Genomic DNA, 21,571 nt, shown 5'->3' with positions numbered 1-21,571 from the left:
GGTTACTTTTCATAGAAAAGTGTACAAATTTCACAGCTGTGAAACTATTAGTTTATGAGATAAAGCGATTTGGCTGAAGCAACTTGTGTTAGTTTAAAAAGGATAGATCAAAGGAAAAGTATTGTTTTTTAAGGGAAAAATATTCTTGGCGCCTGTGTGTGGATTTATCAACATAGAAGGTAACTATATTGAATAATCTATATATCTATTTCCAAGTTAGCCTACGAACTTTTCAACCCACCTGTTATATATACATTTGTAAATAAGTTTTGACTCTAGTAATCAGAAAAGTTTTCTGAGAAGTCTATTTAGCAAGCATATCACATCTGCTTTTATGCATCGATATGTATTATAAAATAATGTAGGCAAATTTTTTAGCGTAATAAGTAACATTTTATATCAATCAACTTTTCTTTTAGTAGAGAGATAAGAGAGCTTCTGCCGTGGTGTCACCAAAGACCGTACTTCGAGAAAATAATGAATGAGGACATCACTAGATTATAACCTATTAGAGTTTTTTACTATCTAGCTAAAACATATGCTCGATGATCTCTCACTTTTGTTTTTGATGGTATAAAAACGTTGTTTTCTTCGAAAGGTACTCTTTCGTGACCTTCTTGGGTTCTTTAGCTTTTAAATTGTATAAGGGTTCATTATTTTCTTAGTCTCAAAAGTAAGTGACGCCAGTTTTCAAATCATAGTTTATTTAACTGAATGACCTTGTGAAAATAATTGTACAAAATAATATTTGAATGATGAAAGAAGAAGCTTTTAAGACGTATTATATGTTCGTATATATATACGGTTGAAGTTAGCAGTTCCCTAACTAGGATCACTATAATCCCCACAAAAACTTAGAGTTAGAGAGACTTTGAGCTCTTGAAACAAATTTGTATAAAATTTGACTTCTATTCCCAATTCAAGAATTTGAGTTATGGAGAACTAGGAGTTATAGAATTTCGAGTTAGTGACGTTTAACTGTATATGTATACTCCGGTTCCAAGAATTCATTTATTTATTTTCGTAAGAAGTTTTGAAACAGGACGTTCCAAGAGTAATACATTTATATTATAACCAAACCGTATAATCAAGTCAATAACCAATCTTCAAGTTGGTAATTATACCATTGACATCCTCAAGAAGTGGACACAGATAGAGCAGAAACTGGACCAATGACCCCGGTGCAAGGCAAAAATCTATCAAAGAATGTACTTTTGTTGAGATGTGTTTTAGCTGGGTACACCACTTCATGTAAAATGTCGATCTATTACGGCGCGAATCATTTCTAAACCCTTTTGATGGTCTTAAAAATATTAATAATAACTAAAGCTATGAGTGTCTAAGAAATTTATATTAATAATGCAAATGTGAATAATGCTACTCACTGGCTTCTTGTGCTATTATACAACTCTTAATATTATATATTAATATTTGCCTTTAAGTCCTTTATAGAATCGTAACATGTTCCTAAGTAAGTTTTAAAAGCCGATACGTCAGTAATGCAACACAGGAGGCAACATTTTTTTAATTATTTCAATTAAACTTAGTTAATTTTCGAAAAAAATGTTACTTACTCCCGTTTCTTTGCGCAATAATCGTATATTGAAGCTTTCACTATGATTGGTAGATCCATTTTGCACTAATTATTTTTGGTTTCTCGATCACTCTTTCCCTCACTGCGTAAACCTAAAATATAGCAAACTCTTACCTCCCCTCATATGTCCCAATACATTTAATCAGCGCTGAATATTTATGCCCATCATCAATGAAAATTCACACTCATCCTTTTCAAATTGCACTATGATGGATCAGCAGGCACGATAGGATGCTGCCAATTGTTGTAAGACAAACTCAATGAATTTTCGCTAGTCACGTACGTTGATCCTGCGTGCGAACGAGGCGTTTTTGACAACAAAACGAAGGCAAAACATAGGCGACAGGCATGCTACCCTAACTAATGGAGGTCAGGGAGGTAGGAAGTGGCACATACGTATGTACATATACAAATGAAAAAAGAAACTGAAGCAGCACATTCAAGTCACTGTCAATATCAGTTGTGATAATGTCAAGTAGGGAAGGCAGTGAGATGGCTGGCTGTCGAACAAATCAACGCAGCGTAATAAGTCATTTGTCATATTTTACAAAAGCAGTGTAAATACAACAATTTGTTGCACAGTTGCACAGCGTTAAAGTGCAAAGTGATTGTGTATATATGCATGTATATATTATTTAGTCTATGTATGTATGTGTATATATGTGTGTGTGTGTCGTAGTGGCTGAAGAGCATTTGAGCGCTGTTTGCAGTGATCACATGGCAGTGACAGTTTCCTGGTTGCAGCAGCTGTGAATTTAGATATGTACGCGTATGTGTGTGCGTATTTAGTAACAAATATCGCTAAAATATATGTATATATACACTTATGGTGTGATTCCTCAACTTGTCTGCTAATATGATTGATCGCCGCTGCCTGGCTTCCCAGGAGGATTTCCCCAGTTGCAGCGTAAAAGTTGCGTGCAAAACTAAAAAATCTTGTTGTTGTGCAGTTGTTGTAACACAAACGAGTATTTGCTATGCCAATTATGTTTGGTGAAAAAAAGTTTTTTTTTTCTTTTATTTTTTTTTTATTGTTGAGCCGCTGACAAATTGCAAGCCATGACTAAGCGCCTTCAATGCCGCGCGCGTTTGCTTCATATCCATAAATGTTTGTATTTCTCTTTTCTTCCCATTAAGGTACGCACAAATATGCGTCGAAAATGTTTGTTACACATAAAAATTCCGGCACGTCTATGGAATCAGAAATTCACCAAAACAAAATAATATAAAGTTAAATAAAAGTAAACTAAAGCAGTTGGCAGACGGGCAGCAATATGACTTTGCCTTGTTGTTGCTGTCTTAGCGCACGACTTTATTTATGTATTCATTTGTTGTTATTTGCTTTGAAGCTTCTGATTTTTAGTTCATTTTTTTCCAAATTTTTAGTAAGTTTTTGGGCCCTTAAAATTTTTATAATTTTTTAATATTCCCCAAGTTTTGGTTGCGGCATTTATAATTGCCGCAATGCAATGTCAGTAACCAGTCGTTGTGTGTAGTGCATATCAACGTATTTGTTATATAATTTCGTCTTTTTTTCATCAAGCAAATATTTTGAGTCCATACACGTTGTTGCTATAAAATTTTGTTATAATTTCTCAGAAATATTTCATTGAAGTGGCAATTAGGTGCAGCAGCGTGTGTGTGGTCTGCGACAGTTCTAGTTTTTGAGATATATATTTTTGTAATTAATCGGTTGCTAACGCGTTATTATTATTTTCATGATAAATGATATTATTACCAGGTAAAATAAGCTAATTATTTTAGTTTTTGGCAATAAACACATTTCTCAATTTCTAAATTAACTGAACATTTTTTAAGCTTATGTACATATTATATTTTAAATTTTCTGGATAAGCATCTGAAAAATATATATACAAGGTGTGTTCCTAAGTAAAGAGGACTTTTTGAATCTAGCGCCCGCCGCCATCTGTATGTCGACTGGTGCGTTAGAATCTGATATTCTTATCGATTGTCCAGTGAGATTTTCATGACATTTCATTGATTGGAGTTGAAGTTATTGCGTTTTAAGTGTTAGTATGTTTGTGTTATCGTGCCAAAGAGCCAACATTAAACTTTGTTTTAAAAATGGTAAAACTTTAACCGAAACGTTTCAATTGATGACCAAAAACTGCTCAGAATCCAACATTCGAAGGACAATTATTTGACCAAAAATCACATTTTAGCCATTAACCACTCCCGTGTGCACCTGATTCGACACCGTGCGACTTCTTACTTTTCGGAAAAATGCATTTGCCCATGAAATAACAGCGTTATGCTCATTACAGCTTGCACGTAGAGGTTTTAGGACCAAACAAAAGGTGAACTAATATTATCTCGTTACCATTGTTGCATACTTTAACCAAAACGGCGGCTCATCCAACATTCGAAGAACAATTAACGAAAAATCACATTTTAGCTATAATACTTTTCCTTTTCGTTCGACATGCTCAAAAGGCTTGCACCGACGATAAAGAGCTATAATACTCGTTCGAAATGCAAAAGGCTGTATTAAAGCAGAAGGAGGCTATTTTGAATAAAATAAATTTATTTTTCCGAAAAAAACATTTTTTCTGTTTTTTTTTTTAAAGTACTGTTTACTTTGGAACGCATCTTGTATTGGCGGGGGTCGCATATCAGCCGGTAATGTTAGTCATTTTTATCACGAGGACACTTCGAGTGGATAACAACAATTAAGCTCTGAAAGTATTAGCCGCAGTGCCCGGCGGAAGAAGCAGAAGAAGAGGTAGATCTCCACTACGTTGAAAAGACCAGGTGGAGAAGAGCCTGACTACCCTTGATATTTGAAAATGGCGCCAAACCTGACTATAACCACGTAAACGGTACGTGGTAAAGAAGAAGAACTTATCGAGCTTCAACCAGTTAATGACTAGACACTCGTGAGTTATGGAAAGAATTGAGGGCTATACATTGCATAGTTAAAAGCAATGGAAAATATTTTAGCTCAGCATTAGGAGAGACCGAGTATAACCTTTGTAAATCGTATTATATATGGTCTATTGTATGTACCTTTAACTAACAGGTTACTTCACAAATACCATCGATTAAATCCAACAAAACTTTCAGAAATTAATAGAATATCCGAAATAAATACTTACAACATTATTCAACTACTCGAACTTTAACTAAGCTCGTCATATAATATTAAAGTTTTTTTTTAACTTACTAAGCTCACTTCGAATATCATTACAATTTTAGCCCAAATCAGAACTCGAAGAATGAGATATTATCGCAAGAAATATTATTGTAAAACGAAATAAATAAAAAATAGTATAAGAAAGGCAAAACTCTCTAATTCAATCTTCTATCGATTAAATAAGCTTTAATTTGTGAAATTTGATAACTTTGTGGAACTTGATGACTTTCTTTACTAAAAACAAGGTATTGCACAAATGTAATAAATCCATTTGCAGCAGTGCTCTTCAGACACCTTGAAATTTTCTTTAATGCATTTCTGTTTGAGGGAATTTGTTTGATAACGTAATTTGTATATTTGGGGTCACCAAGCAAAAAGCTTTGAAAAATCAGATGGTACTAACTGCTGCAGATAGCAAAAATTCTTATCGAAAAATTAAAAAATTTAGTATTTCTCCAAAGTATGCCGACTTAAAAAAATATTTTAAATTTTTTACATAATTGAATATGTTGACACATAAATATTAATGTAGTTTCAATATCGTTATGGAAAAAATACAATCTGCAATTGGAGTATATAAATCGACAAATTAATAAACTTTGATATTATTTTAAAAATAAAAGACGAGCCAAATTTGGTATATTTAAATTAATAAATATTTTTCCTCCTCAACAAGAAACATAAATTACGTAACCAGCCTTGCTTCAAATTGCCTGCGCGGTCTTGACTTTGTTTTCACAAAGCGCATAAAGCACACATGCACATATTTTATTGCTTACAAGAGTTCACGCTACAATAAGCAAGTGAACTAGAACAAAACCAAAACATCAAATAAATTACATTAACTCAAGCTCAAAAATTATTTGGTCAATGCAGTGCCTAAAGAGTTGGCAAGCGTAGTAAAATAAAAACAACTTTAATTTTGGCACATCATTTAATCACAAATACATACACACAAGTCTGCGGCAAAGAAAAGCTAAATTAATATGACGACCATGCGTGAAATAGAAAAACAACAAAAACGCTCGTAATAAGGCAATTTATGAAAATAAATGTTTACAGAAATTATAACAAGGTCAATGGAAAATATGAGTGAGCATGCGGCATAGAAATAAATTACTGTAGTGGTTTTAAATTGAGCTGAATATTTTTGTAAATAAATAAAAAAACGTTAAATTGGTGGTAATAAATTTAATTATTAAAAGAAAATAATTAAATAAAACAGATTATTAATTTAAGTAATTTTACAAGTTTAATTATTTGCTGAAAAAATAAATTTAATAAAGCTTAATTTTTAAAATTAATTTTTTCAATTACATTAATTAAATTAATTAAAATGTTATGCATTTTTAATAAATTTATTATATTTATAAGCTTTCAGTTACTAATTTATTTTAATTTATTTAGCATTTAAATTTAAAAATTTATTAAATTTAAAATTAATAAAATTTAAAATAATTATTTATTAAATTTTGTAGATATAATATAAAAAACAACCAGCATCAAAACAAACAACTAAATTATAAAAATTAAAAACTTTAAGCTAATAATTTATTTCTATTTATTTAGCATTTAAATTAAAAATCTTATTATAATTAAAATAAATAAACTTTAAATTAATTATTTTTAAAATTAATTATTATTTTTAAATTTTTGTAGAAACAACCAACATTAAAACAAATAACTAAGCTATAAAAAATACAAGCTTTAATACTTTAATTTTTAAAATTAAATTTGTTTTGAATTTTACTAAATACATAGGTAAAATAATAGTAATTTTAAGTAAATTGAAATAAATGTAATACGGATATATTATTTATATTTACTTAATTATCTAAATTTTATTTGTTTTTTTAGTAATTTATTTTAATTTCTTTAAATTTTATTAATTTATTATTTAGTAACAATATAGACCAACATTTTTAAAAATATTTAACAAATAAAAAATTAGCAATTTTAAATAATAGATTCAAATATTAACTAAAATATCAAAAGTCATTTATAAACAATTTTAAATGAAGTTAAAATAACTACTTAAAATAATTGCTGTCACAAATCCTTAAATTTATTTTATTATTATTGTATAAATTTCGAAAAATAATATTTTCGAAATTACAACTTTTTTCCACGTAAATTAATGAAAACTTCGCTTCAGCTACGTTTACTTCTTAATCAAAGCCGACTTAAAAGCATAACACCTCACTTCATTGCTTCTAATTTTAGCACACTTCACTCATTTGTTTTTGCTAAAACGCCACCGTCTTCAGCTTTGGCCGTTTGCCATGCCAACACTATCGGCAGTCAGCCAAACACAATGTAAAACATTGAATTTGATATCGAAACTAGAGCAAGACGTGTTGCAAATTTTTAATTCATAATGAATGCTTAACTGTGTGGGAGTGGAAGGTAATTGTGCAAAATTGAATTATCGTAATGAATATTTGGCTAGTAAATTGAAATGAGAGGTATGTAAAAGCATACAAATTATTACCCATGCTGAGGCGCCATACGCAAGTAGTGATGCAAATAGAGTAGGCAATGTTAAAATTTACATTTTTTAGGAAAAATAGTACAAATATACCGTAAAGATGAGTAGTTTGGTATAATTAATACATTTTAAATGAAATATCAAAAACAAAAATAAAAAAAATCGTGTTTTTGATTCATTGCCTCGTAGCAATATTCATATTCAATTCTTTGATTTAATTTAATTTTTTTTCTTCTAATTTTGTTTAAATTTTTAATTTTTGTTATATTTTTATTTCCTAATATATTACCTAATTTTTTAATGATTTTATATTTTTAATACATTTTTACATTAACATCTTCCAATATTATTTTGGTTGATTTTAGATCAATTAATTACAATTATCATTAATTTTATCAAATAAACACAAATCCTGGAATATATTTAAATTTTTTATTATGACTTATTTTATTTTTAGTTCGTTTTAATTTTTTGCATTTTTTTCATGTTTTTTTTTTTTTTTTTTTTTTAATTTTGCTTGTTATTTTTATTATGGCGTTTTTCAATTTTTTTTACATTTTTTTACAATATTTTTTTCTTAAGTAGTGGCTTAAAACATTTTCTGAAAAATATTATTTTCATTTATCATTCCTATTCCGTAACAATATTCAATTTTATTATTCGAATAGAGTATATAAAGTTTTAATATATATTTTCTTCTTTTTTATTTATTTGTTAATTTTTAATAGATTTTCGCAATTTATTTTAATTATTTTCAATATTTATTTTTTTAATTAATTATTATTTTTTACGTTTTTTTTAAACACTTCCTCATATTTATTATAACGTTAAATAACATAACTACAAGAAAAATATTCACTTACTTCCAATCAAGTTCGCTGCTTAAGTCTTTCATGCGCACTGCCTGTACCAAGTGCCAGCATGCGCAGTCACTCAAATTAGTGACCTTTAACGCTTTTGCACTGCTGCTACGCAAAAATATAACCCAAAAAAATATTTTAAAAGTTTTAGTTGTTCTTGTTGTACCAATTAGTGACCAAGAAGTGGGCGGCCGACAGTTGTTGAACTTTGACAAGCGTTGCTAATCAAGCATTAAATATAAAAAAAATACCAGCGAGCATCATACACAGTTAATGCGGAAGTATTTCTTATGTAAATATATATTTAGTATATATGTTTGCAAAGTGGCTCACCATCACAAAAATACGCTATATAAAACAAGCGCAATAGCCATGGCGGGCAACCACATCAATCAAAGTAATAATAATGAGCGCACAATCACACACACTCATACAGTGAGCAATAAATATATTTAAATTAGCATAAACTACTATGAGCACATGACAAGTGGAATCATTTGAAATCAAAACCAAAGCAAATAAGAGTCGAAGAGGCGTTCACAGTTGAGGCGTCACCGACTTGCCGTCTCGAGGTCCTTCAATTATGCGGCAACAAGCGGTTGGCATTTCAGCGTTGACTCGCCAGTGATTGTGGCTTGTCAACTGTCTGAGTTGAAGGGAGGAAATAAATTGCAAATATAAAAACATTGAAGAAAAAAATTGTAGAAAAATAATGATTTTAGTAAACCATATGCATACAGCCAGCCAGTTTGCTGATTTATGCAAAACGGTATGTTTGTATGTGTGTGCTAGCTCTACAATATATGCGAGTACAATATTTATGGCTAATATTAATTGTTTATTTAGCTAATTGTCCGCGAAACCTTGCAATAAACAGTGAAGTTAAATAAAAAATAAAAGTAAAATAAATAGTTTTTACTTTAGTTTTGTGTGAAGTGCAGTTTTGAGCGACTGCTGCTTATAATTATTATATGTGTGCGTGTGTAGGTATATTGTATGTGTATGCACTGTTTTATATATACGTTTCTTATATTTTCTAGTTTATTTTTGCTCATATCTGCGACTATAGCTATTTGTTTTGAAAGTTCACGAATTACGGAGTTCTTGCTTAGCGGGAAATATAATTCAATAATAAAAAAATAACTTTTTATCAAAAATATGGAATTTAAAAAAAAAATTGGTAAAAAATCCCCAAGTAGAATATGAAAATTTATGAGCTTAATGAAATTATAAAAATATATTATCTGCTACTACTTTGAAAGCTTGCTTAAAACTGGTAAATCTCATGTAAACTTGTGTTATTTTTTCAGATTTTTACATAAAGCTCATGATATTTAAATACTTTTACATAGTTTTGAAAAAAGTTTTGTTTCTAGAGAACAATGTTGATAATTTGTTTAAGTAAATTATTATATTTGCTTTTGTTCTCACAATAAATTTAACATTTCTATAGGAATATAATAGGACTTTTTTATTTGAAAGATAATGTGAGTATTTATTACATCGATGTTATGTCACGACAAACACTGAAGAAAGATAAATTTGAATAATATGAATTGAAAATTAAGCCTAAAATCTTAGCCAGACTTAAGGCAATAAGGGTCACTTTAAGCAAAAAAATAGCCTTTGCAGTTGATATTTTACAGCAAATCGGTGATTTTCTTCTTTTATATGTCATTAATCATAATTGCTCACTATACGACAGCGCCACAACTATATAATGCCCCAATATAATACTCAAAATATACTATTTTTTTCAGTTGAACCCTTGTTCAAGTCAAATACCATGGAAAGGTCGTTTTAATAAGCTAAAACATATCATATTATAACAGATATGCCTATTTTCCAAATCGAGTTCGTTGCTTAAGTCTTTTGAGCTTTGGTGGATTTTGCAGATTAAGAGATCGTCTCCGTGTGACCCACAGTAGACAAATCGGTCCCGTTTTTTTATAAATAAATACATTCATGACGTAAACAAAATGATTTTTTACCATAGATGAGTACATGCAATGGTCGAAGCATTAGTTGAAATGTTGATGCTTGCAAAAGAAGCGGTTGTTTATGAAAAATTTGTGTCACAAAAATTTCAATTGCTATCAAAAATTTTATTCAAAATAATATGAAAAAATATATCTAGAAGAACGCGTGAAAATTTCAAGTTCGTCCAGCCATTTCGAAAAAGTTTACTTCACTGACTCCGAAAATAGCATTTTGAAAAAAATAGGAAAGTTTTGGAAGCCGGTTAATTTGAGGTAAACTATTTCAGACAAGACTTTCAAATATAAGTGAATTCGCTATATATATATAAGCAAAAAAAAATTTTTCGAAATTCATAAGAATATAACACTAAGAAGATTTACAGAAACTTTCCTTAGAATATAGTTTTTATTATTCAACATTCCTCAATAATGCAGAGATTTCACAGATGAGGTCACGGTTAAAAATATCACATTTTCCGACATTCCGTTGTATATGGGTAAATAAACTACTTTGCATATACAAGTATGTATACATATGTATACCAATTACGCAAACTTTCACAGGAATGCAAGCTTCTAACACTCATCAATGTACCACTTTTTCTTTAACAACATCTGCTGTCCATCGCGTAGCACACCTTTCCGCTTAAAATTAAGTCACTCGTGCGAATTGTTTGGAATTTTTACGGAAACATATTGCCACACGCATACACATACCTAAACATAGATGTAGTATATTAGCACTTGTGCGCACGTGCGACCAACATTTGTTGCAAGCAACATGTTTTCGTTACACTTGCAATTGCAACATTTAGTTGCAGGCACACACAAAACAACTTTCTTTAGAATTCACACTCAGCCGGCGAAGGCGCGCGTTCACACTCATTTGCTACGTGTTGGCATGTGAACGCATAACGCTAAACAAACGCTTACGAGCAAACGCGTTGACATAGGACCAAGAATGCTTGGAAAGTGCAAACATAAACGCTACTAAACATATGCGCATGCGCTGTAAATAAGCATACGGTGTGTTGCATATGGGCATGTGCAACCAGCTATGGGTTGCGGTGCGGCGTGCGCTTTTGCGAGTCACGTCTCCAACACACTTTGGTCACTGCGCCAATTCTCGTGCGCAAAAAGGTGAACAGCATGTCAACTGCTGGCTATGCTGATTGAGATATTTATGCGGTGCAATAAGTGTATATAGTATAAGCATATTTTAAAGTGCCGTCCTTAACCCGTTGTATTATTAATTCGACTAATCAACAGATTTTTTTTACTAAAAGGGTCTGACTTGATTAATTAAGAAAATATCGAGAATAAGCAGAGGTTAGGTTAGAACTATATGTGAATCAAAATATAAATATTTATATCAAATTAAAAATAAAACAACAAAAAAAATTGAAAATAATTCTATATAGTACTGAGATATACATATGTATAAGATATACTATAAGTTAAACTTGAAAAATGGACACGAATTTTCGCAATAAAAAAGTTGTGTTAAGTTTAATTAAGTGAGTTAAGTTAATTGTGGGAAAAATTTAAGATTTCTGAGCTTAATATGTCAAGTTAAGTTAAGTTAAATAAAATGAAGTTAAGTTAAGTTAAGTTAAGTTAGGTCAAGTTAAGTTAAGTTAAGTTAAGTTAACTTAAGTTAAGTTAAGTTAAGTTAAGTTAAGTTAAGTTAAGTCAAGTTAAGTTAAGTTAAGTCAAGTTAAGTTAAGTTAAGTTAAGTTAAGTTAAGTTAAGTTAAGTTAAGTTAAGTCAAGTTAAGTTAAGTTAAGTTAAATTTGAGTTTAGGTTAAGTTAAATTACGATACGAAATAACGATGTTAAGATATGTTAAGTTTAAGTAAACCAAGTTTATGTTATGGCAGGTTTAAGTAAACCAGGTTTACGCTAACCAATTTTAAATTAAGTCCAAAACTAAACGCCTGAAATAAGGCGCTGAGATCTTCATTTATTTAGTATATATGCAATCATTTTTAATTTATTTTATTAACATACTAAGTTGGAAGAAGTGAATGAAATATTAAATTCAACTTTCTTCGCGAGCACCAGCCACTTAGCGCTGTTTATGCGCTTTACGCTCAAATTTAATGCATATTTTGTACTTATGTCAACTACCTACTAACACAACTGAACGCCGTTTACTTCTGTCGGACGCTTTGACTACAAATAATAGTCAACTCTTAATTCTAAAAGCTAGTAGTATATTAATGCCTAATATATTGTATTTACAGTTAGCAAGAACAAACACCTTTTTATTTACATACATATATACATATAAGCAATCATATTTTATTTGTTTGTACCATCATTAATCCATCTAACCCCACTCTCCTGAATTCCATGCATTAAAGCTCATTTTATGCAACGTTTGACGTAATACTTGTTTATTTGTCTTTATTATTCCTCAATTTAATCCCATCTCTTTATTTTGTTTCTCTTATGTGCTTTTCGTTTGACAGCTAATCAAATTAACCTGTTTATTTTGTATACCGTTTACTTTTATTTATATTTAATGACAAGTATTTTCTTAGTTTACACTCTATTAATCATGGTTGTGTCGCTCTGTGGCTTTGTGGCTGCAGTGCAATTAGCAAATTGGTATAAAATTAATATTTCTTGGCGCTATAAAATATGCTATGCAGCAGAGAAATTGACGTTGACCGTTGGCTTATTAGCGAAAATTTATTAGGTGCTATAAAAAATTGAATGAAAAGAAAAAAATTATTATATGTAAATATATAGCTTATAAGAATAATTGGTGTTTATTAGTAGAGTGATTAAATGTTGTTAAGGCAGTGGAATTAAGATTGAAAATTGTTTATGAAATTTAAAGAAAATTAACTAAACATTTAGAGAAAATATGGGCTTGGAGGCAAAAGGAAGATGAAGAGCAGGAAAGGGTGTTAGCTTACTTAAGTCACTTCATTACCTTAATTCAATAAAGTTTAAAGTTTAGTTTTTTCATTGAAATTTTAGTTAGAATATTGCATTTGCATATGTTTGTTCAGTAGTTATAGTTAATTGCTGAAAGAGTTGCTTTCACCTCGGCAAAGTTAGCTTCAAATATGCCTGTTACTATGTGAGATTGCTTACAATAGTATAAGGTATATTTCATCGACCATAAACTCTCAAAAGTAGAATTAAAATTATTAGTTTTCCTTAGTCTCGATGTGTTCTTAGCGTGGTCCTCTATTTTAAGCGGGCCAGCATACTCATATATCACTTTCGTACACCAAATAGTTGTCTATCTCTCTCCTTTTTCTCGTTTCTCTTTAAAGCCCTCTGTTTTTTAATTTTTTTCTCTTTCATTCTTTAATCAACAATTTTTCTGCCCCCTTTTCTCATTGCCACTCACTTTACTAGAATGCCTTGTATTTTGTGAAGTTTATTCACTTCTGAACGATTTTGAAATTTTGAAACACTTCTTTCCCTCAGCAATGTTAGTAGTTGAAATATTTATTGAGCTTGCTTAAAAGTTTTGTCTATATTTATTTATAATAATAACTTTTTTAAGCTTATTGCACAATATTTTCTAACAAAAATCACTCCGGACCTCGGAAACATCTTTTGGCGGCACTTTCCACCTTTCTGTGTTTCCAAACAATAAAAAAACTATGGTGCTCTTGAGTATATGTCAAGTAATAATTGAACTTTACGTTTACTTTCACTGCCGTGGTGAAAAACTGTACACTATAATTACTTATATACATCGCACTTTCCTAACGATTATTACTTTTGCTAAAAAAATGATCAACTGAAATAAGGGCACTACATATAAATAAAAAAACTCATAATTTTAGTCCCATAACCACTTAAATTTTGTGTTTTTGTTTTCTTTAATTATGTTTCTAATTTTTTGTTTTTTTGTTGCCAAATTTCTGCGAAAAAAGTCGCAACAAATTCATTTTTACCACGAATTTTTTCCAATCATTCAATTAACATTGCATTTCAGACTAGATTTGTTTCACAATTACACGCTAAAAATATTGCTCAGCTAAAGCATGTACTAACTCTCTCATAGACACATAAATACGCTAACAAACAAAGCAATTGTGCTTAAATCACACACAAATGTGTAGCAATCAAAAATCACAAACAAATCTAATCTCAAATCTCACAGTAATTATGTTGATTCATAAGCGATTTGTGCTGCCACCTTTTGATTTATGTGATTTCAATTCAATTTAACATGATTTGTGCTGGGCAGCTGGTTGAACTGCTGCTGACTGCTGTAGGAGCAAAAATCGCAGGCACCAAGCTGCCAGTTATTTGAGGCATACAGTGGTGGATTGCGTTTGGTAGCTGTTTGGCTGCACCACAGCGGGACGTGTTGAATGACTGGCAGAAATGTGAGAACGGCGCTGCAGCAGTGGAAGCAGCAACCGTTGCCACCTTTGCTACCACCAAGCACTGCTCACCAATGTTGTTGTTGGTGTTGTTCTGTTGCTGTTTTGTGGAAGTGTTGTCATTGCTGACGTACTGTCTGGCTTAAGGGTTGTCAGTCCACATAAATTTAAAATACTTGCAGAAATGATTTGGCAAGTTATTTTATTTGAGCACAACTAGCCAAATTTAGCTGACTTTTACATGAAAAAATATTAGGTTTATATTTTAGAAAAAATTATTTTAAAGTAAAGTGTAAATACTTTGGTGTAAAAATGTATGGTACTGCGAACTTCATGCTTTACTTTTCTGAAGATAATATAATATTGATAGTTAAGCATTTTTTTTAGTTGAAAACGGAATTTCGAACTTATTTTTTTTTTATTTTGGCTTATTACACTTTGACATAATTCTTTTAATTCCTGCATTCGCTCTTTTTTAAAGACCCTGTATTTTTGCATTTTTTGGTAAAAAAAACTTTACACAAATATTTCCATGCATTTTTCGCCATCTCTTCCCACCATTACTCTACCACAGCATTTAATTATTTGCACTGCTTGTGATGAGTTGCCAAATTTATACACCCAAACTGTTTCGGCAGACCACGCAACCACCTTTTCAGGTTCACTCGTCACTTTTATTATATAAATATGTGCATATTCTTTGTTTTGTACGAACTTCACAACCCGTTCGGTACTTGTTGTGCAAATTAGCTGCAAGTGGCTGCCACTACTCGTGCAGCTTAAGCTGACAGCTATCAAAAGAAACAATAAAATAATTAAAATGAATTACGTTCGTTATAAATAGCAGCGCGGCTAGAGCGGACATAATAATTACTCAGAAAAAATATCAGAAATAAATGTTATTTCAAAATAATTAAAGAAAGGCATTATTTTAAGTAAATTTAAGTTAGGAGAGCTTTTGAGACAGCCTTAAGTATTTTTTTTTTATTTAAGAAAGAGATATGTATGAGGTGAAAAAAATTGAATTAATTTGCTTATGAAATATAGATAGCGGTTGAACATAATATTTGAAAATTATTAGGAAAGAGATTTAAAAATTAAACTAATTGCATTTGTAGAAATTATATATATTTATTGCTTTTTAATTTAAATTAATTGATTTAAAACAGTTTTTATTATTTTAAATTTAATTAAATAAATATTTTTAGCTAAAGTCATTAAAATTAAAATTTTGATTAGAAGTTTTATTTTAAAAATAAATAATTTTTAATTTGCATTTATTTTCATAATATATACCCTTTTTTATTTTTAGTTAATTTATGACATTTCGTTACTTAGGATTTAGTAATGCTTAATTTTATTTCCATTTCAGTTCAATTTTAAAATTTTTTTAAATTAAATTTCAAATTTTAATTACGAAGGAAAGTAAATTTTAAACGAAACTAAATTTTAATTTTAATAATTTTTAATTTATTTTTTTTCTTAACTCTAATTAAGTTTAATTTGTATTTTGATTTTACTTTTAGTTTGAATTTAAATTTAAATTTACTTTTAGTTTTAATTTATATTTAAATTTTTACTAATTTCACAATTTTAATTTTTATTTTATTTTAGTTTTAATTGTAATAAGTTTAAACTTTAATTTTTTTATCTCTAATTTAATTTATAATTTTCGTTTTATTTTCAATATTAATTTAAGTTCTAATTTTCATTTTAATTTAAATTTAAATTTTAGTTTTCATTTATATTTAAATTTTAATATTTTTATAAATTTTGATTTTATTTTAGTTTTGATTTTAATAAGTTTAAAAATTAATTTTAATTTTTTTAATAATTGCAAATTTGAAATTTAATATAAATTTTAGTTTTTACTATTTAATTTTTTTCTGGAATTTATTTTAGTTTTAATCACATAATTTTATTTTTTTGCATTAATTTTACTAATGTAGTTTAATTTAATTTTAACACTTTTTTAATTTAAACTTTATTATTGTTTAAATAGTCTTTTTATCTTACCTTTTTTATTTATCTAAAGTTCTTTGAAATTTAAAAATATTATTTTTTGTTTGATTGAAGTTTTCAATTTCATTTTGATTTAATTTCGTTTTATTCCTCTGAAGTTTTCACGTTTGCCTATTAACGTAAAACTAAAGCAACGAACACCTTAACATTTCGACTGAAGACTTAAGAAACAAACTTTTCCGAAAATGTATGAGTAAGATACATTTATTTGTATAAAATCCCTAAAAAGAGGGACCGCTTCGCTTCTACTAGCATGCACACACTGACGAGTACATAGAGAACATATATACATACATACATATATATTTGCATATAGCGATTATTGTCACAGCGTTGTACTCATAGTTGTCAACAACACGGCAGCGTGCTAATAAATTTTGTAGCGACAAATCAGCGCTAATAAATCGTAACAATGTGCGCAGTGGCTACGCTGCCATTGTTACTGTTGTGGCATGCAACATGCGACATGCAACATTTTGTAAGCTCATAAATATTCAAATTAAAAATTTCTTTCGTGTTGCCAACACAATCTGTAGCCATGCGCTAACTTCAATTTTCATTTACTCAATTTTTACACACTCTCTTTTCATGCAGTTTAGTTCATTGAAAAATCATCTTGATGCCATAAATAAAATTTGTGGCGAAAATCTGCTACAAGCGACAAATGTAAAATGTAAAAAAGCAAAGGGAAGAAGTGGCAACACGTAAAAGGCAAGCCAAAGGTGTTAGGTTTTTAGTTTGTATTCGTTCAAGCAGGTCATGAGGTACAGCAAAATTTGCATTGACAAATAAATGTTGCAACAAAAATGAAAATAAAGGCAATAGCAAAGAAAACATCGGTAAACAGCCCGCGGTTAAGTAAATAAATATGAAAATTCGCACGCTTGTTGCTAGAAATGTCTACAAGGGCTGTCTTCGCTATCTTATTTGTTGTCAATGTTGTTTTTGTTGTCATGCATTTTTGTTTTTTGCACTGCTCTATTTAAATGTTTCGCGCAAAATTAACAAAGTTAGAAAAAATTAAAAATATTTTGTGCTCTAACGACAGTGGGCTTTATTCGATGGAGCTTTTACTCAAGATTTATGAAAGAATTTTGTATTGGTGTTAGAAAAAATGATTTTACAAAAAAATACACGCCACTATTTTACAAAAAAATATTTTTTCTGAACAAATCGAAATTTCACGACAATAATTTCATTTAATAATAAAGATTTTCATTAGCCTAGTCTTTAAAGAGGATTAACCAGAAGAAACCAATGTGTACTTCGCAAACGATTAGATAAAATAATTTTTTTTACTTTTTTTATATTAAAAAAATAAATTATTTTTGTTTATCGTCGAATTAACGGCCTGCTAAATCCTGCTTAATTCTATTACCGTAGAACTGGCTGTCGTATAAATTGATTAATTTTAAATTTTTTTCCTCTGTATCAAATGTATTATACTCCGTTGCAAGCTAAGCTTTTATTGATAGTCCCGGTTTGAAGAACTGACCTTATTGCTTATGATCGCGTATTGATTTTCAGAGAGTCTTTATTTCCCAATCTTTTCAAAATTACAGTGGTGTCTAAAAATTGTTCAAGCAGTGAGTCTTTGTCCCTGTAAGTGATCGAGTTTGCGTGATTACTTTTATTTTTCAACAGAGTCTGTGGCCTCACTATCGGTACCTCCTCCAGTATATCATAACGTGGTACCCTCAGATGCTCAGCGTAGTCTTGCCAATGCGGGATAAGTGCACAAGAGATGTTCATTGTTTGCTTAGTGCTATGCTCCAGACAATTCCTACAATCTCAAGCTGTCAGTCCAAAGTCAACCATTTATACCTCTCCTCTTTATAAAATTTATGACAACATAATTAGGAACAAAATAAAGACAAAAAATTTTCAACTTCTCAGAAAATTTGAGAAACATTCATCGTTTATAAACATTTGATTTTTAAGAGGGTAAATATGTATATTTCTATTGTTTTTTACTCATTAAAATTAATTTTAAATAAAAAATAAGAGTTGGTTATTTCGAATGAAAAATTAACACTACAAGTTTATATGAACATGGAGGATTATTTAAGCAAAAGACACCAAGGAAAATCGTCTTACGCTTTACTTAGAACTCCTTTGAATGAAATTTATAAGCTAAACGGAACACTAACTAAATTTTGAGAGCAATGGTGGGTTAACCGAATGGCGGTTGATCTTTAAAACAGCAGATATTACTATAAAAAAAATTTCTAAGTACAAGATCAAATGTTCCGAACCCGAAAAATATTGCATGAAATAGTTAATTGTTAATTATTCTGCTCAATAAGGTAATATAGTCGTCCAATTTGTTAACTGAAGTTTTCGTTACAAATCTTGTGCTATGATCCTGATGATAAGCTCAAATTTTAATACAGACACGAGTGATAAAAATGGCGAGAAATTAAGTATAATAAATAATTTAATTTAAAAATAATGGAAATAATTGAGAATATTCAAGTCATTCCACTTCTGCTTATTTAATTATAAAGATATGAAAGTATATTTCGAATACTCAGAAATTTAGTTCAACGATGTTTTATTATTTTGAGAAACAAATAATACATTTTCGTGGCTAATATTAACCCAAACTCACAAATTTTATACCACTGTGCGCCGCTCAAAGCCAACTTTATTTCCCATCACTATGGCATAAGCACCAGCAGCAAGAGCCTCGGCCGCAGCAGCGACGTAACACGAGTCCTTGGCCTTGTCCGATTGCAATTTGTTGATAAATATTTGCATTGCAATAAATTCAATGTGAACATACACAAAACACAGAGCAACAACAGCAAAAACTCAAAAATAACAATAATTTTATTGATACAAATACAAATACCTGACACATAAAAAGCAACATAAAATAAAATTGAATAAAATAAAGCAAGTAACAAATGTAAAAGTGAACATGCAATGAAGATTTCCATGGTGACTCGCCAGATTCAAAGGTGAGTGGCGAATGTAAATGCTCTGGTTGGCGCATCGGCGCATGCGAATGAGAAAGTAACTCATTGCATGATGATTGCAATTGAACTAGAGTGCAAGCAAATAAAAATAAAAGACAAATTATTTTGCTGCTTTATAAACGTGCAAACACCGTTTGCCACTTACTTTGCCATAAACATTTACACAGATATACATATATTTGTACATATATATGCTGGCAATAAATGTTGTCGCTGCGCTGTTCTTTAAGCTGTGCACTTCTAATCTATTCAGCGCCGCTTCAGGGGCAATTTTTCATATGTAACTTTCGAGATTTCATCAGTTGACTCCATCTACATTCGAGTGCTGCGCAGGCGCAGCCTCTTGCTTTAGTTAACATTTTTTTGTTTTTGCATTCAACTTTTGCCGTGCGCTCGCCAAGCATTTGATATGAATTTTATGATATGTATTGCACCAGCAGCTCTGCTCTGAAGGTGGCTGGCAGCACGGCCGCTCACTTGCGATTATGACTCTTGCGCCGAACATGCGTTATTGCGCATGTGCAATCACTACAACAAAAACAGCAACGTGGTTTTACAACACAAATGGAGCGCAGAAAAAGATAGCTGGCAGCCATAAACTGCCAGCGACGCACTCCATTATGGCCCACGAACATGCGTGTGAATTTTCGCGTTTCGCCTCAGTTTGCAGCACGTTCAGATTTCAATCGCGATTTGCTTAGCATTTGTTGCTTTTAATTGAAATATGATTTTTTTCATACTCTTATTTGTTGGTGTGCAATTTATTGCTTTATTAAAAGGTTTAAGTGTTGATTTTTGAGAGGCTTATTTCTGGGGCTTAGTTTTAGTTTTATTGCTTCTGGAACGGGTTTCTTTTCTTTTCTTAATTTTAACTACGACTTTATTGACTATAACATTTTTTCACAGACCATATTTAATTAGTTTTTTCGAAAGTCGTATACTAAAAGACATTTTTCCATCTTATGCAAGAAAAGATTAATATGATAAGCTAAATATTTCAAATTGAGCGCTTCTGCAGATGTGCCAATCTTTGTTATTCATTGATGCTTAAAAACCGAGTTATTTTTACGTATATTTTTCCTTATATTCTTGACAAAGAAATCTTATAATTTTAATATTTTTTTAATAGTTATATAATATATACCTAATTATTTATTAAAGTCAGTCCTTTTTTGCCTTCATATGTAAGTTTAACGCACGCTTTTCACATCCCAACTCAAAGACTTAAGCAACGAACTCGCCAATATTTTTCATGTTTTTCATTTATGCAGAAATATAGCAAGTCAAGCTTTAACAGTTGTTAAACTGAAGATGATATGTGAAATAACTAATGACAAGCAGAAATTTTTAATTTATTTAGAAATTTATAAAGCATGGGTATATTCCTATATTGAAAAGGTGCTATTTCCACAAGAAAAATTTATTTTCTGGCAAAAACTCTAATATTTCTAACTGATTTCGGTTATTCGATATTCAGAATTTACAAAATCATTATAACAAAAATTTAATAAATTTTATGTATTTAATAAATTTAAATTAATGGACTATTTGTTTAAGCTTTTTTCATAATGTTAATAAAAAAACGCGCAATTTCTTCTTCTTTAATATCTAACAGGGTCATTCTTAGTCTAAAAATGCTATTAAGTTGACAGATTTGTATATTGTATTTTCGCTGAATATAATTAGTTAATTATAATTTCTAATTTCTTATTTGATTTGTTGTTTTCCAGATGAATCAGACTTGCAAGGTCTGTGGAGAGCCGGCAGCGGGTTTTCATTTTGGCGCATTTACTTGCGAGGGTTGTAAGGTGAGTTCAACTATTTATTATTATAATTGGTATTATATAATATTATGTTTTGGATGTACATGCCCAAAAAATAAGGTGACATTGTATTTATTTTGAAAATTCTTTATTTATTCTTCCAAATCAATTTCATCCCCTTAATTTGACAGTTTTATACATTAAAAATATATTAATGTTATTATTTTTTATTTAAAATTTTTGTATACACTGCTGTTCGTCCTTCAAATTTAATATTCCTTGTTGACTGTTTGACCGGTTGGAAAGAATTCATAATGCACAACACAACGATAATCGAAGAAAACAGTCAACATGACCTTGATTTTTGAG

At 30.0% G+C, this 21,571-nt stretch overlaps 1 protein-coding gene across 1 annotated transcript in view; it reads left to right on the top strand.

Annotated features, from left to right (window-relative positions):
* The window catches only part of LOC126761663 (knirps-related protein), an 85,757-nt gene that overhangs the window by 48,399 nt on the left and 15,787 nt on the right, over positions 1–21,571 (top strand). The window contains exon 3 of the mRNA XM_050478016.1: positions 21,170–21,247. Within this exon, the coding sequence (XP_050333973.1) occupies positions 21,170–21,247 (78 nt within the window). The remainder of the gene's footprint in view (positions 1–21,169; positions 21,248–21,571) is intronic.

Source organism: Bactrocera neohumeralis, chromosome 6 (genome assembly GCF_024586455.1).
Source record: "Bactrocera neohumeralis isolate Rockhampton chromosome 6, APGP_CSIRO_Bneo_wtdbg2-racon-allhic-juicebox.fasta_v2, whole genome shotgun sequence".
Taxonomy (NCBI): domain Eukaryota; kingdom Metazoa; phylum Arthropoda; class Insecta; order Diptera; family Tephritidae; genus Bactrocera; species Bactrocera neohumeralis.
Note: the sequence above shows the minus strand (reverse complement) of the source record. Positions and strands in the feature narration are given on the sequence as shown.